General features: G+C 37.8%; 1 protein-coding gene across 4 annotated transcripts in view; it reads left to right on the top strand.

Moving 5' to 3' along the window:
• TIAM2 (TIAM Rac1 associated GEF 2) overlaps positions 1 to 27250 on the top strand; it is a 297053-nt gene that overhangs the window by 179060 nt on the left and 90743 nt on the right. For all 4 annotated transcript variants that reach the window (XM_044001912.1, XM_044001913.1, XM_044001911.1 and 1 more), the window contains 5 exons: positions 17061 to 17222; positions 20261 to 20365; positions 21186 to 21264; positions 25177 to 25269; positions 25717 to 25977. In XM_044001912.1, coding sequence (XP_043857847.1) covers positions 17061 to 17222; positions 20261 to 20365; positions 21186 to 21264; positions 25177 to 25269; positions 25717 to 25977 — 700 coding nt within the window. The remainder of the gene's footprint in view (positions 1 to 17060; positions 17223 to 20260; positions 20366 to 21185; positions 21265 to 25176; positions 25270 to 25716; positions 25978 to 27250) is intronic.

Consider the following 27250-nt stretch of genomic DNA (forward strand, 5'->3'; position numbering starts at 1 on the left):
GCAAGTTGGTCTGGGGTCATCTACGGACCAGGGAACAGGTCAGGAGAGTGAAGAACCTGATCTTCCTTAAATCATACCACCTGGGACCTCCTGAAGCTTGGGATACTGCAGCCTGGAAACAGTGCCCCATTTTAAGGAGCTAAAAGTCTAGTAAAAGAAAGGCAAGATGAACAGACAGAGAAAGGTGAGGACCATAGAAAATTTCTTTAGTAACAAGGAAGACCAAAGTGCACCCTCAGAGGAAGATGTCAACATCAGGGCCCCTATATCTAAAGTTTCTAAGAAAAATATGAATTGGTCTCAGGCCATAGAGGCACTCAAAAAGGACTTTGAAGATAAAGTTAGAGAGGTAGAGGAAAAAATAGAAAGAGAAATGAGGGTGTGTGCAGGAAAGACATGAGAAAAAAGTCAACAGCTTGAAAAGCCAAATGGAAAAGCTCGCTGATGAAAATAATTGCCTAAAAATTAGGATTGAACAAATGGAAGCCAGTGACTTTATGAGAAACCAAGACACAATAAAGCAAATCCAAATGAATAAAAAAAATAGAGGGCAATGTGAAATATCTTCTGGGAAAAACTGTTGACTTGGAAAATAGGTCCAGGAGAGATCATTTGAAAATTATTGGTCTACCTGAAAACCATGATCAAGGAAAGAGCTTAGACACCATCTTCCAAGATATTCTCATGGAAAATTGCCCTGAAATTCTAGAAGAAGCAGCTAAAATAGAAGTTGAAAGAATCTACCGATCACCTTCAGAAAGAGATCCCAAAAGGAAAACTCCTAGGAATATTATAGCCAAATTCCAGAGCTCTCAGGTCAAGGAGAAAATATTGCAAGCTGCCAAAAAGAAAGAATTCAAGTACTTTGGAGCCCCAGTCAGGATAGCACAAGATCTAGCAGTTTCTACATTAAAGGACTAGAGGGCATGGAATATGATATGCCAGAGGGCAAAGGAATTGAGATTACAACTGTTAACGGCTAAAATTCTAGCTAAACTGTCTAAAATATCTAATGAGTGGTCGCCAATAAATTATAAGCTTTAGCAAGAGTTAGACTTTTAAGCATTTATTAAGGAGAATAAGAATTTGGTAAAGAGAGAGAGGCCTAGATTCCTATCTATTAAAGGGAGAGCACATTTCTAGCTCCCTTCTCCGCCAGCGTCCTCAGGAAAGAGCAGGGAGACTGAGCGCCAGTCTCTTCCTTCCTCCTCCCACTAGCTTGCGTCACTTCCTGACTCCTGGTCTTGCCCTCAAAGACCTTCCCTTCATGGGCAGAACTCTTCTACAGTAAGTATCCAGCAGGTGGCGTTATTCCAATCGTTACAGTCCCCCCTGTTGTTCCTCAAGAAACAAAATGTTTCCTTGACGGAACAGTAAAAAGAATATAATAACTATTGCTAACTAATAATATGTGAACAACAATATAGAAAAGGAAGAGAGGAAAGTTTTGTCCAGAGGGGCGATTTTTTTTTGTCCTCATGAACCGACGCTTTGACATTAGTCTTGCAAAGGGAGGGCCTCTGCAGAGAATACATGTTACAGATGGTGTATATTATAACAGAAAGAGAAAAAAACCAACAAAAACAACAAATCAAAACTGTTCATTTAAAGTCTCTGAAAGTCTTTTCTCAGATGTCCTCTAGGTGTAGTCGTGGAATGGAAGTCTTTTCAGGGGTTGATGTGTGGATGCTGGTAATCAGCCAGGAAAATTTCCTACAAAATTGAGCTTAACACAACTTTAAAATAGCTTTGTCAATAATCAAATCAAACAATGAAAGTTCTCAAAAACATGTCTAAGGGAATTCATAATCTTAGTTGTTACACATGAAACATATAATAAAAAAAAATTGAACCATTCTTTAAAATTATAATATTACTATAGTCCCCCCCTTACGGAGGGTAATTGAGAAGACAATTGCTGCGATATTAATTATTAAAAATAATTTTTGTCTTTGTTTCATCACTTTTTGCATCATCTGCCTAATTATCCTCATGCCATTATGAGAAATTTTAAAATCTTATATAATTGGTAACAGATGTCAAGGCCAAATTCAACAGTGTATTTATCATGACACCTGAGATAATTATGGGGGTTACCATAAAAGAACAGAGAAATGATGGGATATGAGCATTCCTACACTTGAGCAATATATACTGCCCATGCAGTATGCCAGGCTTAAAATAGGTGGATGGAATATATGTCCATGCCACCGAACATATTGGAGGAAACTGAGTCAGACTTAATCAGATGCATGGGATTGAAATGGTCCATGGCATCAGGCATATAGGAGGGAGCATAGAAGCCAGGTGTAGAAGTGAGATGGGTGGGATGAATACTTCCAGCCATCTGTACAATATTGTGGGGAAAAAGAGAATAAAATATTAAACCAAGAGAATCCAACCTCAACATTTGTCAAAAGCCGTTCCCTTGGCCATACCTTGACTTCATGTATGTCTCCCCTCATGTGACAGTTCAGTGTCTGCTCTTGCATGTATTCCTCTTGTGATTGGATGGCATCTTGGCCAACTGGCATCTGATAACTCAGAATAAAGGCAATTAATGTCTTAAATGATAAGTTCCCATAATCCAAGTCTCATATGGATTTAAAAATTGAGGATAATAAATGATTGCAAAAAATGTGAATACATCTTGACTCAGAACACAATATATAATTATGCAACAATTTCAAATAATACCCCTTTTTTTAACTTAGTATACAATTACTTTAATACTTCTAGAATCAATTTACACTTGCCATGGCAAACAATTTGCTAGGGAAATGCTTTAAAGAGTTTGATCAAATAATCAGTTGAGAAAAATTAACAAAAACAAATAACTCAGAATATGGGAGCACAATACTCCTAGAATTAACATTGTATAATAAAATCAAAACCATCTTGCAATATTTCAAAATTAGATAGACAAATGAATAGAAGAAAATACACATGGAACAATAAAATACAGTGAAATTCAAACTAAGGAAATCTAAATGAATATGAACTTAATATCAATAAGAGTATTATAAAATATAAACTTGATCACATGACTATAAAAAGCTTTTACAAATATTCTCCTTGTTTTAGAAACTAAGTATAAGACAATCTCAAAAGCATTAAAATCTCTATGAAAATAAACCCATACCATTAATTTCAAAATGTATATGTAATAGCATAGAAATCCTATGTAACCTCTGAACTGATACTATTAATAATCTGAGTGAATTTAGAACACTTTTGATTCCGATATCTAAAATCCCCAATACTCATATCAATACCTTGCTGCTTACTTCTACATTTCTGTAAAATATATACCCTTCCATGGCAAAAGAAGCGGAGTCTTGAACTATGTTGATGATTGTCATTCTTATTCGGCTTAAGTTTTTCTTCTTTAACCCCTCTATATTGTCTGTCAGTCTTTTCACCATACAAATGCTTTATAAGATTACTAATTAAAGACAAAAGCAGGTTAGCAAAATTATGAACAAATCGAGCATATCTGGAATTTAAAGGGTTTTCTAAGGTTGTTTCAGAAGCACAGTCAGGCTGGGGAAGGGCTGAGCCTGAAGCTGCAAATGCAGGTAGAAAAAGTTGAGCATGCGCATCAGATCTCTGGACTTCCCAGGCAGGGGAAGCTATGGGCTTGGCCATAGGAGGAGTAGAGGGTGGGGTCTGGAGAGGAGGGGAGGGACCAGAGCAATTTGAATCAGACTTGATTTTGAACTCAGGCCTGGATTCCTCTTCCCCCACTTTGCCTCCAGGTGCTAGGGGATTAAAAGCTTCTAGAGGGTGGGTCATTGCCTCCAGGCATGCAAAATTAGAGCAACAATTAGTGTTAGAACTGGGAAAAGCTGCAGGAATCTCTTCAGGTTTCTCTGAAAAAGCATGGTTGGGAGAGGGAGAGATAGTTCCTTGTGTGAGTAAGTTGCTGGCTCTTTTAACAAAAATAAAAAGAAAAATAGAAAATCCACAAAAACAAAGCATTAACATGATCTTATCTCCCATTTGTCTGGTTAAACAGACTGAAATCAAAAATAGGATAATTAGGGAGTTTAAAAGGTCCATTCGAAAAAATTTAAAGGAAAACACAGCCAGTACGCCAGTACTTAGCAGTTAAAGGGAGAGGGAGGGGAAATTTCTTACCCAACTAGAAGATCAGAAGAAGACTGAGGGTTAGCTTTCCTCTTCGTGGTCAGCCATCTGTTAACGGCTAAAATTCTAGCTAAACTGTCTAAAATATCTAATGAGTGGTCGCCAATAAATTATAAGCTTTAGCAAGAGTTAGACTTTTAAGCATTTATTAAGGAGAATAAGAATTTGGTAAAGAGAGAGAGGCCTAGATTCCTATCTATTAAAGGGAGAGCACATTTCTAGCTCCCTTCTCCGCCAGCGTCCTCAGGAAAGAGCAGGGAGACTGAGCGCCAGTCTCTTCCTTCCTCCTCCCACTAGCTTGCGTCACTTCCTGACTCCTGGTCTTGCCCTCAAAGACCTTCCCTTCATGGGCAGAACTCTTCTACAGTAAGTATCCAGCAGGTGGCGTTATTCCAATCGTTACACAACCAAGAATAACCTATCCAGCAAAACTCAGCATAATCTTTCAGAGGAAAAATGGGACTTTAATGAAAAAGGGGACTTTCAGGTATTCGTGATGAAAAGACCTGAACTAAATGGCAAATTTTCAAATACAAGACCCTAGACAACTATAAAAAATTGGTGTTGAGGGCCATACCTGGGGTATGTGAGTGACTGTCTTGTGTCTGAGGCTGGGTTATGGCTGGGATCCCCCTGGGTCCTGGGGTGATGCTTTGTCCACTGTGTCACCTAGCTGCCCCATGATGACATCCTTAGGGTAAAATTGAGGGGTGAGGGGAATGCATTGTGGGAGGGGGAAGAGCAGAGGTGAAATTCTACATAAAAGAAACAGGAAAAGGCTTATGGAGTGGGGGAAGAGATGGGAGAGGAGCAGGGCTGTAAAAGAAATTTACACTCATCAGAAAAGGCTCAAAGACCTTAAACTCATCAGAGTTGCCTCAAGGAGGGACTAACACACACACCCAACTGGGTGGAGTAATCTATTTAATCTGAGCAGTAAATGAGCCTAACACTCAGCAGAATTGGTTCAATGACTTCAATCTCATTAGAATTGGCTCAAGGAGGAAATAATGTATACACTCAATTGGGTGGAGTAATCTCTCTAACCCTGCAGCAAAATAGGAGGGGAAGGGGATAAAGAGAGAGGGGCAAAAGAAGGAAGGGCAGAGTGGGGTAGGGGACAGAGAGAAGCAAATCCCTTTTGAAGAGTGATAGGATGAAAGAACATGGATAATAGAATAAATATCATGGGGAAGGGATAGGATGGAAGGGAAACAGTTAACAGTAGTAATCATGAAAAAGAGAAAAGGGGGGGAAATTGTACAAAAAATATTTATATCAACTCTTTGTGGAGGCTAAGAATTGAGAATCAAGGGAATGTCCATCAATTGAGGAATGACAGAAGAAGTTGTGCTATATGATTGTGGTGGAATGGTCTTGTGCTATAGGAAATGACAAACAGGATGATCCCAGAAAAACCTGGAAAGACTAATGAACATTGATGTATAGTGAAGTGAGCAGAGCTGGGAGGACATTGTGCATAGTGACAGCAGTATTGTTCAATGAGCAACTATGAATGACTTAACTACTCTCAGCAATGCAATGACTCAAGACAATCCCAAGGAACTAATGAGGAAGCTTACTATCCACCCCCATAGAAAGAACTGATAAAAAGAACACTTGTGGATTGTACATATATAACCTGGATGCAATCTTATGAAGGGGGGAGGAAAGGGAGGGAGAGAGGGAGAAAAATTTGGAACTCTAAATCTTATGAAAATGAATGTTGAAAACTACCCTTACATGTAACTGGAAAAAATAAAATAAATGTTTGTTGAAAAAAAAAAAGAATGATAGAAATTTAGGTCCTAGGGTAAGCCAGTGGAAGAGAGATTTAGGAGCAGGAGTTTTTCCCAGCTTCCTTGAAAAAGACTGCTGGCTTATTCCTATGACTCAGAGTGCCACAGATAATCCCCTCCCATCCAATTAACATGCTGCCCCTGTTCTTCAGTTTGCTGTTAAAGAAGTCATTTTCTCTTTTATATGCTACCTCAGAATAATTTAGGAAAATCTACATCCTCCGTAGTTTCTCAGCCACAATTCTGAGATTTAATGGCAGAAAAAAGAAGGAAGTGAGAGCACCAGGAAACTGGGTGACTATGGTTGTTTATATTCTTGGTGGTATCCATCTTGTCTTTGGTCTGTGTAAAACAGAAGAAAATCAGAGATTGATCCTTCTCCACAAATCCAATCAGTCAATTTCTCTTTTCATTGTGGTTTTCTGTCTCTAGTCCACCTTTCTTCATTAAATATTACCCAGAGGTAGATTTTCTAGGATTCCACCTACCTTGAATTATGGTAATAGGAAAGGAGGGAACAGAGGTGAAAGAGAATTAAGAAGGTAAATTGACTTGACTTGGAAACTGATTAGCTATGTAAGACAGGGGAACAAGACAAGTTAAAATGACAGATTTTAAGAGTTGGTGACTGAGTGGTGCTATTAAAAAAGAGAAAAGTTAAAGATGTGCAAATTTTAGGGAGAAGATAATCGATTCATTTTTGTACATAATAATTACTGACATTTACATAGGGTTCAAGGTTCGCATAATGCTCTTCTGCCTCTCAGAGTTCTTCTATCTCTTCAAGGTTCAGTTCAGGAACTACATGAGATCTTCTACATGAGAACCTTGCATTTACTTATCCATGTATATGCCATTTTCCTCCAATAAACTATAGCTACTTTGAGTACTTTGTATCCCCAATTCCTAACATAGTGCTTGACACATGTTAAGGGCTAAAATTCTAGCTAGTCTGTCTAAAATATCTAATGAGTGGTCGCCAATAAATTATAAGCTTTAGCAAGAGTTACGTTTTAAGCATTTATTAAGGAGAATAAGAATTTGGTAAAGAGAGAGAGAAAGGCCTAGATTCCTATCTATTAAAGGGAGAGCACATTTCTAGCTCCCCTCTCCACCAGCGTCCTCAGGAAAAAGCGTGAGAGTGAGCCCCAGTCTCTTCCTTCCTCCTCCCACTAGCCCGCATCACTTCCTGACGCCAAAGAAAAGACTCTTGGTCTTGCCCTCAAAGACCTTCGCTACATGGGCAGAATTCTTCTACAGTAAGTCTCCAGCAGGTGGCGTCATTCCAATCGTTACACACAGTAGTTAATAAATGCATTTAGAATTTAATTTGATCCTCGTAACAACTCTGTGAGATAGGTTATATTATTATCCCCACTTTAGAGATGAAGAAATGAAGCTGAGAGAGGTAAAGTGTCTTGTGCAGGGTCATACAGATAGGAAATCTTTGAGGTGGGAGAGGCCAAGCATTTCTGATTTCAAGTCTAGCACTCTAGTTCCTATTCTACATGACTTATGTTGTGTTTGCATGCTTGATAAGGCATCTAGAGAGATACATGTTTGCATTTTTGCATCTTTTCTTAATTATTTAGGTACTTTGTATGTTTGGATGGATCCATGATTTCACTTAGGAATTTGTCATCTGTGCCATCTATGTTTTCTTATCCTCTGTTATTTCTTCATGGCCAGCCATAAATTCTCTATAGTGGAAGTGCCATGTGTTGTTGATGTTAAGTTGTTTCAGTTGCATCCGACTCTTCCCGACCCCATGTGGGGTCTTCTTGACAAAGATACTAGAGTCGTTTGCCATTTCCTTCTCAAGCTCATTTTGTAGATAAGGAAACTAAGGCAAACAAGGTTAAGTGACTTTTTCAGGGTCACACAGCTAGTAACTGTCTGAGGACAAATTTGAATTAAGGATGATGAGTGTTCCTGACTTCAGGCACTGCACTCTATACACTACTCCTCCCAGCTGCCCATACCATGTGTGATAAAGTCTTTATATAAATCTTATATAAATTGTTCACGATTACCAGTGAAGAACTTTGACTTTGCAGTTGTTACCCCTATTCTTTGTACATGACCTATCTAAATACTTTTCTGATGATAAATGCCCTTGATAACTGAGTAGTTATGAACCTGCCCTAGATTGTGCTCCACTGGCATATTGTATTCTTTGAGCAGCCAGTCAGTCCAAAAGCATTTATTAGGTACCTTCTATGTGCTTGGCAGAAATCTAAGTGCTAGGGACACAAGGACAAAAATGAATCAGTCCCCACATTCAGGGTTACTGCTAGACCATGATGAGGCAGCAGAGCAAGATTCCAGTGGAAGTTGAATGGAAAATATTAGTTTTTGTTAACTTTTCCCTTAGGAATCACTGGGGTAGGATGTTTATGTTACACTTCCATCTATTTCTACCACATAAAAAAGTCTGACAGAATTACTAGTAGATGATAGGAATGAGGCAGATGTGAGTTCTCTAGGTTTTAGCAGACTTTTTGATAAAGTCTCTCATACTGTCCTTGTGAAGGAGAGAAATGGATTAGTCAGTAAAAGAATCAGGAGGATTCAGAATTGGTTAGATTGCCACAGTCAAAGAGTAGTTTGTTAATGGCTCAATGTCATTGTGGCAGGAGGTCTCCAGAGGAGTAGCCCAGAGATCTGTCCTTGGCGTGTTACTTCACATTTCTTTTAATGACATGGATAAAGGTATAGGAAGTAGACCTAGCAAATTTGCTGTGAGAAATAGCTAACACTGGATGACAAGAGCCAGGATCCACAAGTATCTTGACAGACTAGAACAAGATCCATGAACTTGTGTGTGTTTTTCAATTACCTTTTGATGACATTATTTCATTCAAATGAGTTTTCTTTGTAATCCTATGCATTCATTTTATGCATTTAAAACATTATTCTGGAAAGAAGTCCATAAGCTTTGCCGGACTGTCAGAAGGGGTCCATACTCAAGTATAAAATATCAGTGTGATATGGAAGCCAAAAAAGGTAATGGGATCTTGGGCTACATGAGTGGGGGAGGGGCAGGGGGCATACCTTACAGAAATAGGGACGTGATAGTGCCTCCTACTCTGCCCTTTGGGAGGATGATAACTGCTCAAGAATATGAAGAATTATGTAGAGGGAATAAGACTTTTTTTTTTTTTGCAACAAAAGGCAGAATCAGGAACAGTGGTTGGGAGATGCAAAGAGACAGATTTAATCTTTATATTAGGAAAAGCTTCTTAAAACAGTTAGAGTTGGGGCAGCTAGGTGGCACAATGGATAGAGCACTAGCCTTGAAATCAGGAGGACCTGAGTTAAAATCCGGCCTCAGACACTTAACACTTACTAGCTATGTGACCCTGGGCAAGTCACTTAACCCCAATTGCCTCACTAAAATTTAAAAAACAAACAAAAACAAAACAAACAAACAAACAAAACCAGTTAGAGTTGCTCAAAAGTGGAATGGGGACTGCCTCAAGCAGTGTTGGGCTACTCTTCATTGGAAGATGCAGGGTGACCAGTTGTCTGGCGTTATAGTCAGGATTCCTTTTATTTGAGGTTGAACTAAATAGATATTGAAGTACCTTCTCAACTTGGAAATTCTATGATTATAGATATTATAGTTTGTCTCATTTTCATGTGTGTTATCATAGTTCTCAAAGCCATCATTTTTAGATAATAGAAGTATAATAGCCTATGAATTAAAAAAAATACACTAGTTGAACTGATATACTCACCTAGTAATGGATCAGAGATGAATCATCCCCCTCCCCCCAATCTTAAATTTGTTAAGGTTGGAATGAAAACATTCTTAATTTAAGGATATTTATAAAAGGGGAAAAAGGAGGGGAGAACCAAGCCCACAGGCACAAAGTCTGGGAAGCCAAAATGAGGTTTTTTTTCTTTATATTATTAAATATTCTCTGGTGGATAACAATAAGTCCAATGTAGCTATTTGAAGGAAGGAGTTTATTTTGGAAAAGATGACAACAAAGAAGCTAAGTCAAAAGAAAGTGACGAAGTAGTCAAGTGCTCTTGCTACATCATGGCGGAACTTGTGACTGCCCATAGTCCTTGGCTTTCTATCCTGGAAAATCAGATATGGGGCTGGACCTGGCAGTGGGTTGAGAGGAGTAGGGAGTGTCCTAAATTTTTGTGGCAATGAATGAATGAAGTATTGCTGTATTAGTCATCTGACTATGAACTGGAAAAAGAAAGAAAAATCCTGTCAGTTGCTAAAAAGGAAAATATGAATGAAATAACTCTCTCTTAACCACAGCTTAGTAATATGTTTCAAACATAAAAAATACTATTTTCTTTTTGTTGAAACCATAGCAATCCTGGTGTTTGGGCATCTCCCCAAGTAGGAAGTTGATGTGTTCTTTTCTATGACAGCTTAGATTTGATAAAGAAAATGTAAAACTGTGTAACAACTCCTTTTCTCCTGAATATGTGTCTTTTCTTCATTTCACTTGCTAATAGACTTTCTTTTTTACCAGCATCTATAGAGATGAAGGCCCACTTGTGACAGCCAGATTGCCATGCTGCTTCTTATTTCCGTTTAGAGATCCAAGTAGTAATTACAAGCCATTTGATCCAAAAGCATCTGCTGTGCTAACACCCAGTGTTTCCATTTTCTCTCCATGAAGCACATGGAGCATGAATAATTTGACATGTGGTTTCAGGACCATTAATGCAATAGTAATCAGTACTTACACAGAGGCTGTCATATAAGGATATCAAAAGTGCTTTGCAAACATTATCCAGTTAATCTTTATAGTAATTGCAGTTGAGGTTATTTAGGAATGCTATATTGTTCCCATTATGTGGATGAAGAAATATGAGTTAAAGTGATATGAAAATCTGTTGCTACTGAATTATAAGAAAGTTTTCACTGCTATTGTGATTCCTTGTAATTATGTAATATAGTTTAAAAAAAGATTGTTCCTTATTTCTTTTGTGCACTAATTCCAATTGTGGGCATTCTCATAGTTTGTTATTTGATGTCATAATTCCTTGCTTCACTCTTAAGTGACTATAGGTGTTCATAAAAAAGTTTCAACTTGACTGTGCTAGTTGGAAAAAGGACCTTTTGTGAGATGTACTGGTTACTAAAGTTTGCTTTTTATGCCTCACAGAAGCTTCCTTGAGATTTTGTAATCAGAGAATTATTTTTTGCACATCCTAAAGTGCTAGAAAGGTTTGAAATGTTGGCCTAGCAACAGATTGTGTGTTTATTATCCGAGAACCAGCATCATTAATGCTAGAGAGGCTTATCACCAGAATGTTGGCTATCAGGGATGGAATTTTTGGCAGTAGTAATTTAGCTAGAGATCTTCACAAGTGAACTAAGAAAACCCACTCATGATCATGAAATCACTGATCCTCAGATAAAAGTAAATGAGGCCAAAACCTTGAAAATGGCCTCTTAGAAGGTGATGTAATGAAAATGTGCTGGGAGATTGAGGAAGCATGGTCTAGAGCAGGACTTCTTAAACTTTTTCCATTTTTGACCCCTTTTAGTCCAAGAAATTTTTATGCAACCTTGGATATATAGGCATATACAATAAGTATATAAATCAAACATTTACTGCCAAATTTTTCGTGACCCCCATGTCCAGTTACATGATCCCATCTTTGGTCAGGATTCACCTTTTAAGAAACTTTGGTTTACAAGATAGAAAACTGGCCTCAGAGTTAGAAATACAGGAAAAAACAAGATAAAGACCTGCCTCCAACGAAAACTAGCCATCTGACTGTGGTGAAGCCACTTATCCCCTCAGGGTCCCAAAGAACTCATTAGATTGAAGAGGCAAAGCTCACAACTTGATTCATGTTATGTATTCAGTTGTCTCCCCACCTAAATTAAAAGCTTTTTGGTGATGGGACCATATCTTATATTTCTCTACAACATCTAGTATAGTGCTGGGTGCATAACTGGTGATAAATAAATGAATGATAGCTTGATTTTCTATATGAAACTCTATGCCTACGGGGGGATCAGGAGGTTCACCAGGGGGGCCCCCAACTCTAGGCTTACTTGAACTAAATTCATATCCTTGGGTAGTGAGGTTTTTCTCTTTCTGAATTGTAGGAACATTCTCTAACTCACTGGCTCATTATGCCCCAATCCTAGAGCCTTTGAGAAAAATTTCTTAAGGGTCAAGTTTGGTTCTTATCTTGGTCTTCCTAAAAGGGCCTTTCTAGAAAGGCACTAAATGTATGAAGTAGATGAGGTGACAGCTAGCTATTTCCTCCACCACAGAATAAATGTTTAAAATACAAAAAGTCCACAGGTGCCTACTTTCTGTTGTTGTTCAGTTGTTTCAGTCATCTCTTACTCTTTGTGACCCCATTTGGGGTTTCCTTGCCAAAGATACTGGAGTGGTTTGCCATTTCCTTCCCCAGGCCACTTTTCAGATGAGGAAACTGAGGCAAACAGGGTTAAGTGACTTGCCCAGAGAGGTACTTAAAACATGAAATGACTGTTAACAAGTCCTATTATAATCTACTTGGAGGCAAATACTTACTTAAAACATGAAAAGATGAATCACTGTGGAATTGCTGAGTAGTTATTTTACCTTTGTTCTGCACGGCTCTAGCAACTCAGTCCAGGTTAATACCTTCTGGCACCCAAGGCATGGCTTGGGCTTTCCTTCCTGGTGATGGTCATCTTGTCTGAGAAGTTGTGGTGGGACTCAGATCTAGGAGGTTGACTCCAAGGCTGGAGGGAAAAACCACCTCAGTGTTGTTGTTCAGTCCATTGTTCTCGGGGAAGTTAATACAAATAGATGCTCTAGATGCAGTAGAACCTTTAGATGTAGCCTTAGTCTCTCCTAGACAAACACTTGTTTTTTCTGTCCTGTGTGCTGCTGGGGGTATGCAATTGGGAGAAGAACTCAAATTACCTTTATATGCTCAACAAATGGGAAGAAGTGTTAGAGGTGGGGGTGGGGAGTGGGAGAGAGAAATTGTCTTTCCTCTTCAAGTATCCTGCATGGGCATATCTTCCTGCTCCACAAACATCCCTCTTTGGCATGCTTCCCTCACCTACCCTTTACACCCTCAGCCCATAAGAGGGATTAGTGGATGAACCAGAAGCATCTGTTTACCAACCCTTTAGCAAGGGACCATGTGTCCTTGGGAGGATCCCAGCCAAAAGGCTAATGGAAGTGGCCAGAGCTCCATGACAAGTGTCCTAATCAGAGCAGATGGGGGGAGGTCCCAGGATTATCTCCATTATATCTGAAAAAATCCACTTTGTTTTTGTGGTTTCTGATATAAAACCACTTGAAGAACTCTGGGATCTTTACTCCCTGGTGAAAACCTGTAATTCACATTCATTTTAACTTGAGTTATTCTTGGGGCTGGAGAGTACACCTTAGAGATTTGTTTGATGCTATGAATGCCAATGTGTAGAGGTATCTTGAGACTCCTGCAGCTCATTGAAGGTGTTAACCGAAAGTCATAACAGCTGTACCAAGAGTACAGGGATGTGTTTTGGCTTTCACCCATCCACATCAGGGAATAGCTGTGATTTGTAGACATGCTGTGCCAATTTTAACTTAAGGCTATATTTTTGTAGTATAACCTCCATCTCCATCCCAATGCATTACTTTCTGTCCATATCAAGTAACCAGGTGTCATGCTTTAGTGACAGGGTTGATTTTATTTAAATTGTAGTTTAAATTATCACTCAGAAAGTTTTGATATATTTTTACTTATAAAAACTGCAATTGTATTTATAATAGAAATACACATCTCACAGGGTTGCATTGAGGCTTAAATGGGATAATGTATGTAAAGTGCTTTATACATTTAAAGCTCTCTATAAATGTGAGCTATTAGATAATTTTAGTATTCATGCTTCAAAAATTTGAGATAGATATAGGCTTCAATTTTAAAGAATTCTCACTATAAATTTTGATTTAACATTTTATTGGTATCTTTTATTTTTATGTCAGTTATATTTTCCAATATATTTCTCCCAGAGAGAGTCAAATCATAACCAAAAATTTAAGGAAAAGATGGGAAAAGGGAAGTTTGGTAAGACTAATCATCACATCAAACAAGTCCCACAATATATGTAGTATTTCTCATATGCAGTCTTCCACCTTTGTTAAGTAGGGAGGGAAAGTCATTCTTATGTCTCTTTTCTGGTCTTTTAATCAAATGACATAACATTTGTAAAGTATTTGACATAGTACCTGACACAAAATAGGTGCTTAATGCTTATTTCCTTGATCCTTTGGGGCCAAGCTTGGTCATTCTACTTTTACAATATTCAATTTTAGATGTTTTATTGTTGTTGTTTACATTGTTATACTCATTGCATATGGTTTCCCTGATTCTAATTACTTAATTCTGATTTAGTTCATATGTCTCCCCATTGTTTTCTGTATTGTTCATATTCATTTTTTCTTACACATAATGACAGATTCATTTAGATTCCATTCCATTAATATACTCCAACTTGTTTAGTCATTTCCTACTTGAAGGGGATCTACTTTGTTTCCAGCTCTTTGTTACTATAAAAATACTTCTACAAATATTGTGCTGCATATGAAACCCTTATGTTTTATTGTTTGCCTCCTTGAGATATATGACATTTTACTTTGTCAACAACAATAGGATCTCTAAGTGAAAGGGTGCAAACACTTTAGCCGCTTTTCTTAGCATAATTCCAAAGTGGCTTTCCAGGATGGTTGGACCAATGATTCACAACACCAAAACCCACTATGCTACTTAAAGCAATAGTTTGTTTGGATATTTTCCTAATTAATCTTTCAGCAGCATCAGAAAAGTGAAGTTGTTTAATCCTTTTATTTACCAGAGCTAAATGAAGTGTTGATGCTGCTACATGTTTGGGTGTTCTGTTCATAATCTTCAGAATTGCTTCCTCCCAAGAAGATTGACTTTTCATTCCATTTTATTCAGGCACCCATACCTTGCTTGCTTGGGCTATGTTAGCTGTATGTGAATGGTTATGTTGCCTATGGGGAGATTTATTCCATTATAATCTTGTCAAAGAATATTCTCTTTGGAGTTGACTGTGTAGCATGAATTGGTATGAAGAGTGGTTTGAGGCAGGGAAATGTGACTAATAGTAATCATCTGTGAATTGGCACATTTTTCTTCAGGTGCTGTAGAAGCACCTATCTCAAAAGACGCTTTTCACCTTCTTTATCAGTACTTGAGGATGTTTCAGTGCCTCACATTTGGCATCGTCCTGCTTTGATTTCTTACTCCATAGTGACCTCTGCTGGGATTTATATAGTCATCTGGAGGCCTATCTCTCTAAGACATATACCAGGTGGCTGAAGCCACCAAAATGATAAGAATTGCCCGAAAGCTCTCTTTGGAAAATAACTTGTGAGCAGAAAGAGCAGCTGCTTTTCTATCTCTGGGTCTATTCTGGAAGAAATTATTTGGATAATGACTGCTCTCCAAATCCCTTACACAGACAGTGGTATAGTGGAAAGAACCTTGGATTTGGCTTCAGCAAATTTGGGCTTGAGTTTCAACTCCGCCACTTGCTCAGTGTGTGACGCTGGGCAAATTCTCTTCTCACTGGGTCTCATCTCTCTTATTTTTAAAATGAGACCATTGAAAAAAATGAGACCATTGAACAAGATGATATCCAGACCCCTTCTAGCTCCAGATTTGTGACAACTAGCATCCTTGGCATCATTCTCAGATCCTATGATTGTCCCTGTTTGCTCCTCCGAGTCTTTGAGTCAAAGATGCACTGTCCTCTCCTTTCCTTTCTTTGAGAAAGATAAGAAAACATTCGTATAAGGTTAATCTTTTTAGTATTAAAATGATAGGTACCTAGCAGATCTGTTAATACAGCCCTTCTCTCCCAGGATTGTTGTGAAGATCAAATGAGATAACATTTCTAAAGCCCTAGCATAGGGTCTGGCTCATAGTAGGCACTTAAAAATGATTGTTCCCTTCCCCTTTCCCAAGTCCAACACTCTGTTTCACAAATATTAGGTGAAAAGACTGTCTGTTATCCCTCCTAAGCACACTCTGACAGAATCTATTTGTTCTTCTTCAACATTATTGAATTGGGTTTAGGTTTTCCTGGTCCTATGTCTGGAAAATTGCATAAAATTCAATGTGAAGTGAGTTAAAATGTGATAGACCTTTCAAGAAAACTTACATTTATATTCAGTGTGACGGAAGTATACCTGTTTCTTTGCAAAAACATTTTTTTGGTGTGTCAGCTATCAGCATAGACTGTTATTACAAAAAGATTCTCAGCGAGTTCTTCACACTTTGGAATTTGCACACTAATATTGTGCTACACATTTACCAGCCTGGTATATCACTAGGTCTGGGTAGCTTAATGGAGGTTTTATATATGCAGTCTCTGCTCTGATGGAGTCTACCAAATACATAATGAATGAAGGAGACTGACGGGATGCTGAGATATGTCATTCTACTGATGGAGGACAGCTTTCTGTCAGCAAGCAATGCCTTCCTGACAGTAAATAGATTGAATACAAGGACATACTATTAACAAGAAATGAAAAATATCGCATGAGCATCTTGTACAAATGGAAGCTAGATGAACACCTTGGGGATATTGGGTGGGTCTCTGTTGATCGGGAAAGGCTTCCTGGAATCCAGTCAAGACAACATACATTTACTCAGCTCTTACTAATGTGCCAGGCTCTGTGCTACATGTTGGGAATGCAAATAGAAGCAAAAAGAAAGACAACCCTTGCTCCCAAGGGGCTTGCCTTCTCATGGAGTTGATGCATTTTGATAATATTTGGTAAGAGTTCTGAAGGAGCTATGGAACTCTGGTAGGTAAAGGATTTTTTAAAATACATTTATAAGGGACAGCTTATAAAAAGGACAGGAAATGAAAGGGAGAAATAATTGTGTCTGGATAGAGCTAATGAATATATTGAGATTCACATTCAGTTCTAACAACGACAACAAAAATGTGGACGCTGAAAAAAGTGCCCTTTCCAGTCTGGTTCTAGAACTATGATCAAGATTTAAAATATTTTTTAATTGTTCAGAAGGTTTTAATTGAAGTGATTTTCTCTGTTCAGTTATCAACCATTCTTGATTTCTTTTGGTGTCTGATAACAGGTGGATGAATTTCTGCATATTTACAGTTCTGCATCAGACAGTGGTCCCCGAGAAAACACTTGGGAAATCCAGGCTTATGTTCATTTCCAGGATAATCAAGGAGTTACTCTAACCATCAAACCAGAACACAGAGTGGAAGATATTTTGTCTCTAGCATGCAAGGTATTAAATTGTACAAAAATCTGTTTTCTTCAAGCCTTTATATTTCCTCATTTGTAAGTGTGGTTATCCTAGACGTCAGGCAGCTCCATAAATTATAGATGTCTATTAGAAAACTTAGTTGGGGACTTGTCAAAGAGCGTGATTTATCACCTTAATGAATGAATGCTGGATAGGGACCAGCATGGTACAGTGACCAGAGTGCTGGGCTTGGAGCCACTTAGATTTGGGTTTGAATTTCACCTTTGATCCTTGTTAGCTGTGTGACTTCTCTGAGGTTCAGCTTCCTCATCTTTGTCATTATAATACTTACAATACCCACCTCATGTGAACAGCACTGGGCTGTAATGGAGAGACAGGCTGGTCTTGATGTAGGAAAGACTTTGGGTTCAAGCTCTACCTTTAACATTTACTAGCTGTGTGACCTCTCCACACCCATACAATCTTCTAAGACCCTCAAGTAAGACCCTCAGAGGAGTTGCAAATCTGCACCAGTGGGAGGAGTTTCCACATCAGGAATTCATGGTAGTCTCCCCTCTTCCTCTTTCCCTCTTCTTTCTTCCTTTCTTCTTTCTGCTTCCTTCTCTCCCTCTCCCTGCCCCTCCCCCTCTCTCTTTTTCTCTCTCTCTCCCTCCTTCCCTCCCTCTCCCCCTCTCTCCCTCTCCCTTCTTCCCTTTCTCTGTCACTCACACACACACACACCCCTCACAAGGATTTAAGAGAATATTATTGTAGGGGCAGCTAGGTGGCGCAGTGGATAGAGCACTGGCCCTGGAGTCAGGAGTACCTGAGTTCAAGTCCGGCTTCAGACACTTAACACTTACTAGCTGTGTGACTCTGGGCAAGTCACTTAACCCCAATTGCCTCACTAAAAAAAAAAAAAAAAAAGAGAATACTATTGTAAATCTTAAAGTACTGTATAAAGGTGAACATTATTATATCTCATTTACACTACTCTGGAGTCTTAATTTATAATGCATTTATGTAGCATTTTGAAGTTTGTATGCTCTGCCTCCTCATTTTTTGTCACTCAGTTCCTTTCAGTTCAGCTTGCATGCTACTTCCTCCAGGAGACATTTCCTGATTCTCCAGGTGTGAGCAAAGTCCACCCCTCAAAAACATTAACCTTCCCCCCCCACACACACACACACATTTTCTTTGGATTTATTATGTATTCATTTGTCTGGATGCATGATAAAATAGAATGCATTAGAACTTAAGCACTATTTCATTTTTGTCTTCACATGCCCAGTACCTAGAACAGCACCTACTATGTAAGGATGGGCTTAATAAGTACTTATCAAATTGAATTGAAGAATCTTGTTGTTCTGAGATAGGCAATATTTACATTTTATAGATGAGGAATTTTATAGGTGAGGAATTGTAGATCAGAGAGTTTGTGAGTAGCTAGACAATATAAGTTGGCATTCAAACTCAGTTCTTTTGACTCTTGAATCACCAACTAGTTCTTTTTACTCCCTGTACCATTTTGAGGCTGGCTTGTGATGAAAATATTCCAAAGGAGCTCCTTTCCTTTTCAAGGCCAAGGCTGCCAGTGCAAGAGCAGGATTGTAGAGATAGTTGACTCTAAGTTGGGCCTTGGAATGGGAGAAGGGTTAGAGAAAGGCTCTGTGTTATGTATAGATACCTGCTTTCCTATGTATCTGAAATAATGAATTATACTATACCTTGAATGGTTTGGAGGTTGTGGTCTGCATTACATTAAAATAAAATTTTCTACAATACAATTGTATCTTAAAGAGTTGTAAAAGCATACCAAGCTTCTGTGGACTAAGTAACTAGCTACCAAGTTCTTAGTAGACTTCTCCAAGGTAACGGAATTATTATTTTATTGTCAGTTTGGATTTTTATTTCTAGTGAAATCTGAAAAGGCAGTGATGACTGCAAATGAATATTATAGTGACTCGAGAGGAATTGTTTGGGGATGGGTGTCCTAGATTAAAGTTTTGAAACCACCAGGTGGCATTCTAGAGCTTAAATATTCTCATCTGCAGAGGCAATACAAATAAATGTATGTAAAAGCCAGAACATGTGTAAGCCTCACAACTCTGCTCCATATTTATATCTGCTAAATGTAGAAAATGTGTCATTTTATTTTTCTTTTGTCACTTGGGCCTGAAGTAATAAGCTAGGATATAGGTATCTATTTTAAAGTATGTTATTTATATGTGTATATGCATGCACACTCACATATATCTATAGTGTAAATTCTTCTTACAATTTTTCCTTTTACTCTTATGTGTAATATTTGTCATAATATAATCAAACTACCCATTCTAGATTTCTTTCTTTTCTTGTTCTTCTGAATACAAGTTACTAACAGCTTAATGGATTTATTGTCTCAAGGAGCATTAGAAAAATTCTATGTAGTCAGAGCTCTAAGGTTTGATATTCTCCACTCAATCATACTCTAATCTTGATCCTGTCTGTATTGTGGGAAAGGTTGGGGAAAAAAACCCCATAGCTTACTTGTTTGCATTCTGTGAAGAAGACCTTGTTTAATTTATGTCTCACACATAGAATATACTTTTTGAATATTGTTAAGTTCTGTGGGATGAGGTCATACATATATTTTAGAAACTTTTCTAATTTAATCAGTGCGATACAACTTAAAGATGGATGGAAAATGGAGAAAGAAGTATGATTTGCTGAGATAATGCCATAAGTCCTGCCATCAGATATGTGTGTATTCATATATGTATGTATGTGTAGATATATAAGTATACCTACTATATACACACACATTCTACTTGGTACTCTTGGATTTGTACTTCTTTACTTTGGTTATTAACATACTATCTATGAGCTGCCTCTATCTTGTGCAAAAATGAATTGCTTCAATTTTTCTTCATTGCATATTGAAATCTGATCTTTATATAGAAATTTATAACTTCATAGCCAATATTTAAAAAACTTTCTATATATGTGAAAAGACATTTTTGAAAAGGGCATACTTTAAACAGTGATGGTTTTTAAAAATTAGACTCATGTGCCTACACAACATTTTTACTTTTCTATAGATGAAGCAACTGGACCCCAGGTACTATGGCCTACAACTTAGAAGACTAATTGATGAAAACTTCGAGTATTTAATTCCAGCTCCTTATGAATATATGCAAGAACAGGCAAGTTAAACAAATGACTTCTTGAAATGGCATAGTGGTAAGAGTACTGGACTTGGAGTCAGGAAAACCTGGTTCAAATCCCTCCTATCCCACTTATTAGTTATGTGACTTTGAGCAAATCACTGAGCCTCAGTTTCCTTATATTTGAAATGATCGCCTTAGACGGGATGGCTTCTAAGGGTCCTTCCAGCTCTAAATTTAGGATCCTCATTATAAGATTACCTATAAACTTTATCCTAAGATTGTAACACAAACAATATCCTGTATGGCAAATATAATTTTTTATTGTACCATCTTAATTTTTAACATTAATTTTTAAAATTTTGAGTTTCTAAATTCTCTCCCTCCCTTCAACCATTCTCCTACTCATTGAGAAGGCAAGCAATATGATACACACAATATATATACATATATATGTATATATGTGTGTGTGTACACACATACATATATACATACACACACATATATATATACCTATAAATACATATGAAGTCATGTAAAACATATTTCCATATTACCCATCCTGCCAAAAAAGCAAGAAAAATAAAGAAAATGAAAAAATGCTTCAATCTGCACTCAGAGTTCATGAGTTTTCTCTCTGTAGGTGAATAGCATTTCCCATCATGTGTCCTTTGTAACTGTCTTGGATCATTGTGTTGATCAGAGTAGTTAAATCTTTCACAGTTGATCATCCTTACAATATTACTGTTATTATGTACAGTGTTTTCCTGGTTCTGCTCATTTCACTTTACATGAATTCATAGAAATCTTCTGTTTTGGGTGTTCACGAATGTCTTGTTTTGTGTTTTACCTTTCATAGGTTTATGATGAAATAGAAATCTTCCCTCTAAGTGTTTATCATGTACATCTTACTAAAACTGGGAATGTTACTGATTTTGGTAAGTATGATGAAAGCTCTTGTCAGAGATTCTTGCTACCTTTCTTGCTCCCCATTTAAGAAATATTTTGTTTTCTTTATTCCCTCTCAGAAATACTGCAGATATCAATGTGTTTTCAGATACTGCAGTCTTCTTATTGTATACTTTAAAACCAAAATATTGATGAAAAACTATGTAATATTGTTTTATTTTTCAATATTTAAAAAATTTTATTAGTAGTTATGATCCAGGGGTGTGAAAGTGTATGCAGTAGTGTTTCCATCATTCACCCTGTGCCCAGTTTGCTGTGTCCATGAGCTGGTCATTTAACCTTCCCATGTTTCACCCTCTGGTTCTTTAGTGCTATGACTAGGATGTAGAACTAAGGATTCTCTGAAAGGAAAGAAAAGAAAATGTAGGAAACTGATGCAAGAACCTTCTTCTCTAGTGTGACCGACTCCAGCTCAGTCCAGCTCGTTTGTTTACAAAGCACTTCATTTCTTCCTTTTCTGTTTTCATTTTGGTATCTCTTTCAGGAAATGATCAGTGGATTCTTTCATTTTATTTTTGCCCTCTGGATCTAAGATATCAGAGTAGTTTTCCTCAATAATTTCTTGAAATATGATGTCTAAGCTAATTCCTCATTGACTATGGTTTTCAAGGTAGTCTAATAATTCTTAAATTATGCCTCCTTGATATGTTTTCCAGGTCAGTTTTTTTAAAAGAAATATTTCACATCTTCTATTTTTTTCATTCTTTGGACTTTGTTTTATTGGTTCTTGATGTCTCATCCAGTCATTAGCTTTCATTTTCCCAATTCTAATCTTTAAGGAATTATTTTCTTAAGTGAGATTTTATACTTCTTTTTCCATTTGGCCAGTTCTGCATTTTAAGGAGTTCTTTTCTTCAGTGAATTTTTCTTCGGTAAAACATACTTCCTTTTTCTTTGGTCATTTCTGTTTTTTAAGGCTTTTTTATCTTTAGTGAATTTTTGTGCCCCTATTACCATTTGATCAATTCTATTTTTTAAGGTGTTATTTTCTTCGGTACTTTTTGTCCCTCTTTTACCAAGCTATTAATTCTTTTTTTTCATAATATTTTTGCATTGCTCTCATTTCTTTTCTCAATTTTTTTCTCTACCACTCATACTGTTTCTTCAGCTCCTCTAGTTATTCATCTATTGGGGTCCAATTAGCATTTTTTTTGAGGCTTTTTTTGTAGCTGTTTTCACATTGTTGTTGTCTTCTGAATTTGTTTTGGTCTTCCCAGCCTCTATAGTAGATTTGTATGGTCAAGGTCTTTTTTTTTTTTTTTTTGCTTGCTCATTTTCCAGCTTATCTCTTGACTTTGATTTTTATGTTAAAGTTGGGCTCTACCTTCCTGGGGGGGTGGTGGGAGTGGGCAGGCATTGTCCCAGGTTTCAGGCTTTATTGTCCCGCTGTTTTTCAGAACTAGTTCTGGAGGGTCTGAAAGTTTTGGATGCTTAAGGTACTATGATCTGGGGAGACATGTGAGTTGCTGCTCTCCTGATCTGTACTCTGGACACAGGAAGGGCCTCTGGTCCTCTGCAGCCACAGGTTTTCACACTGCCTTTTGCCTTGGAACTCTAACCAGGTCTCTTGCTTCCTTAATAGTGACCACCAGTCCTCCTCTCTGCCCTGGAACTGTGATCCAGAACTGCATGTGGGCAATTGCAAAAAAAAATAATTATTAGCTAGAAAAATTTTATATAATTGTACTTATGAAAAATTATAAGTTTAGAGAAATTATAATTGGGCCATATGTCCTGCCGCGGTCGCCATTCAAATGTAGAAATATTTTTGATGACTAGCCTAATTTGGGGGGACTAAAGCTGATTGGGGTACTGATTCAGGGACTTATGACTAACTGGCTATCTGACTGCTGTTAATTTAATCTGGGCCATTTATAAAGTTCCACCACACTGCTCCACTCCCAAATTGATAAGTAAAATATTAAGAAGCCTCTTAACTAAATAATCAAAGCAGAGTTTATTTATGAGATACTATTTAAAATTAGGAATACAAGAAAATAAAATGTACAACCTGACTGCTTTCCTGCAGTCTCTTTCCACTGCATCTCTTTCCCACCTGCTGAGCTTCAAACTTTTTTTTGTTTTGTTTTGTTTTTTGTTTTTTGTTTTTTTATTGCGGGGCAATGGGGGTTAAGTGACTTGCCCAGGGTCACACAGCCAGTAAGTGTCAAGTGTCCGAGGCCAGATTTGAACTCAGGTACTCCTGAATCCAAGGCTGGTGCTTTACCACTGCGCCATCTAGCTGCCCCGCTTCAAACTTTTTTAATACAATAAGGGCCTTAGCCACCTCTCGCCTCAGGGCACTCAGTCCTTTATTCTAACTCCAAGCGCCTTTCACTTTGTAAATCCCCTTGCTTCTAACTTTCCTCTCCTTACTGCCACTGCTGAACCCCTGTGTTTCTCTCTCACCGACCTTCTGTCTGACTGCTCCATCAGTCTGCCCTTCTTCAGTCTATCTTGTCCGTCCCCGTCTCCTCCGTCTGAACCCACTGCTGTCTAACTTCCAGGTCTATATATACCTTTTCTTCTCTCCACTCAAATCTCGGGGCTTCTTGCGCCCCAACAGACCAAGCTAATCTGCCAGCCAGGGCTGCGGCTGGTTGGGGGGGGGGGTGTTGCGCTCCAGCCTCATGTACCTCAGCACAGGCTATCCGGGATCTTTCAGATAGCTCTGCTCAGGTTGGAGGGAGCTGGGGGCTTTTTTTTCCCCAGCTGTCTGACCTGGTGTCTTGCACAGCCCATGGGACTTTATGGCTCAGCTGAAGGAGAGGGGGAGGGGAAGAGACCCTGAGGGCCTAAGGCTTTCTAATCTCAGCCTAAAGGTAGGGTTCCCAAATCAAAATAAATTTCCACACAATAGAGTTGCCAGTCAGGGTCAGCTGTACCCATTGCCAGAAAGGGATCCCCTGTAATCTCTTTCTGATCAGTTGTCTGACCCTCTTGCTATCTCTGGGATGGGAGCTCACAAAGCTACTGCTGCTGCTATGGTTGCTGTTATCTCTACCATTTGTGGGCTCTAGATGGGCTTTTACCCCAGTGTCACCCTAGTGTCATAGACTTTTCCTGCCAACCCCTTAAGTTTTCTTAGCTTGAGAAAATTTCTCATCTTGACCTTTTGTTGGCTCTACCACTTCCAAATTTGGGTTGTGGATTTAATTAAAAGTTTTTAGAGGGGAATGTTGGGAGAGTTCAGCTGGGTGGCTGTCCCTAATCCACCATCTTCAATTTCTTCCTTTTCTGAATCTGAAACACTGTAGTTCTCTTTCCTACAATTAGCACTGAGTTATATAAGCTCTTACATTATTCTCTAATCATTAAATGGGTCTTTCACTTGATCATCAAATTTGATTAAAAGCTTTTTGAGGTTAGGGGTCATGTCTTCTTTTTCTTTGTATCTTTTTATAACACCTAAAGCACACCATAGGAGGTCACTTAAATGCTTGTTAATTGATAAACAGAACCAGATATTTTTGTCAGATTTTATCACATGTTAGCATAAGTTTTTTCTCCCCTGGTTTTACTATTTCATCTTTACGAAGTAAAACTGATTTGAGATATTAATTGAAAGTCTGATTTTCAAATTTCTTTTGTATATTTTGTCTTTTTCTTAAATTTTCAGAGATTTTTTTCACTTGTGTAAGTTTGCTTTTGTGTGTGCTAAGATTTTAGGATGAAGGTGTACTTATGTTTCTGAAACATTATACTGTGAAATACTTTCCTTCCCATGTCTGCTAAGTATATTTGCCTCATGGTTGTAACTGAATCCTGCTTACCATCTCTAACTCATAGAGAGTATATAGAACTAAATTCTATTTATGCTTTTTGGAGAAGCTCAGCAATGGGTGACCTTTTAAGTCATTCTTTTATTATTTTTATCCTAGGATTTGCAGTTACAGCTCAAGTTGATGAACATCAGCATCTTAGCCGAATATTTATAAGTGATGTTCTCCCTGATGGCCTGGCATATGGGGAAGGTTCGTATGACATATAGAGTGTCATTGTTCTCATTTAATTGGAGTCTTTGAAGAACAAGCTTGTTCATGGAATTTTCCTCTTGCAGTTTTTCCAAAAAACTACTTCTGGGACTTTGATGAAAGTCAACAATAGTTTAATTGAATCTAGTGTTTTTACATAAATAGCTAGGAGTGGGAGTGAAAGAATAGTTAACTACCTAAGATTTCACTACCAAATGAACACAGGAGTAATTGATTAAGTAGTTTCAAAAATGGACCCATTTTCAAAGGATTATAATGATTCTTGCCTTTGAAGAGCAGAAAGCAGTTATATTGTCAATGACAAAATCAAGTATATTTTGATTTTTCTTGCATGGCAGAAAGAAAGCGGTATCCCCATATGTAATGTGGTATTTCTCTGTGAAATCTGCATTTTTCTTACCACATTTCAACTTATCTTCTTCTCAGGGTTGAGAACAGGCAATGAGATCTTGACTATAAATGGGGAAGTTGTTTCTGACCTTGACCTTAGGCAGATGGAATCATTATTTTCTGAGAGAAGTGTGAGGCTCACCCTGAGAGCCAGTCCTTTGGATACAAAGCAAACCCTGGGCACCTCCTGGTCAGACAGTGACCTTTCCAAGGACCAGAAAAACGTACTCCCCCCTCCTAACCAATCACAGCTTCTGGAGGAGTTCCTGGATAACCTTAAAAAGAACACAGCAAATGGTGAGACTTTGTGTTTTCTTCTCTTTTTCAATGATCATTAAAATCCTTTTAGCCTCTAATTTTGCTAGGAAACTTGGATTGTTTAATTTGTTCAAAGAACATTCTTTGCATGCATCAGTAGAAAAAACAGATGCTAACTAAGTAAATTTCAGCAAAATCCCATGCCTTTCAGAAATTATGGTAATTTTGTGGAAATAGAAAATTATTATTTTGCACAAAAAGTGCATTCTTTAATATGTAACATCTTTGAAAGCCACTCATAATATTTAGCACTAGAATTGCTCAGAGATTGAAGGCAGCCAGAATTTAAAGGTTTTATAGGCTTAGACAAGTGTCTTACAGTAAGTTTGCCCTCTTCTTACTCAATTACAGGAAAGCAAAAGCCTCATTCAATAATATTTTGGGTTCTTAAAAATAGGGAGAGGGACTGAACTTGTGATTTCATTGGCATAGGCATTCCTAGGTAAGGAAATTCCATCTACCAATGCAGTTTCACACCTGTTTGCTATTTGTAATTTTAAAGAGTTGCTTAGAAAACAAAGAGGTTAAGTGACTTCTCTAGGCTCTTCTGCGCTTCAAGGCTGGCTCTTCTTCCACTACACCAACTCCCTCTTCATACTTATTGCGATTCAAATACTGCCCTCTTGAGATGACAACTGTCTCCATAAATCTCAAGTTCAGAATGTCCTGTAAATAAGTATATATTGGTCACAAGTTATGTAACTTTGGGATTTTTGTATACAAGATGATGTAAACTAAATTTTCTCAAGATAAAATTAATCTTGAGAACAGTAGCATGAAGTTTCAGGTAGAGAGAATAATTGCATACAATGAGCATTGCAGTCTTGAACCCCAAGAAAATGAGGTTCCAGATTGCCCCAAACAAGCTACTATTTCTCTTTTAGGCCTCTGGAGGAGGAGAGTCAAGTTCTCCAGGAGGTCTGGGAGAGGTTGTTATCACAGATACACACAAAATAATTTTGAATTCTGGATTACAGCGGTAAATGTTTTCTGATAAGAATTCAGGCATGATTTCTAAAAATGAAGAAATAATCACAAAGAATAGGCTGTTAAGATTGATTTAATTCACACGCAAGTTTATTAGGTCATTTCAGAAATTAAAAAAAATCAGATTGTAAGATTTGTGATTCAATAAGAAACATGGTGCTTTCTCTTTCTCTCTTGGGGTCTTATTCCAATTTAAAATGCCATTAAATTGACTATTGGCATATAAAAGTGAGTGTCATAAAGCAAAAATTATGATGAAGCTAAT

This window comes from Dromiciops gliroides, chromosome 4 (assembly GCF_019393635.1).
Source record: "Dromiciops gliroides isolate mDroGli1 chromosome 4, mDroGli1.pri, whole genome shotgun sequence".
In the NCBI taxonomy this organism is placed as follows: Eukaryota; Metazoa; Chordata; class Mammalia; order Microbiotheria; family Microbiotheriidae; genus Dromiciops; species Dromiciops gliroides.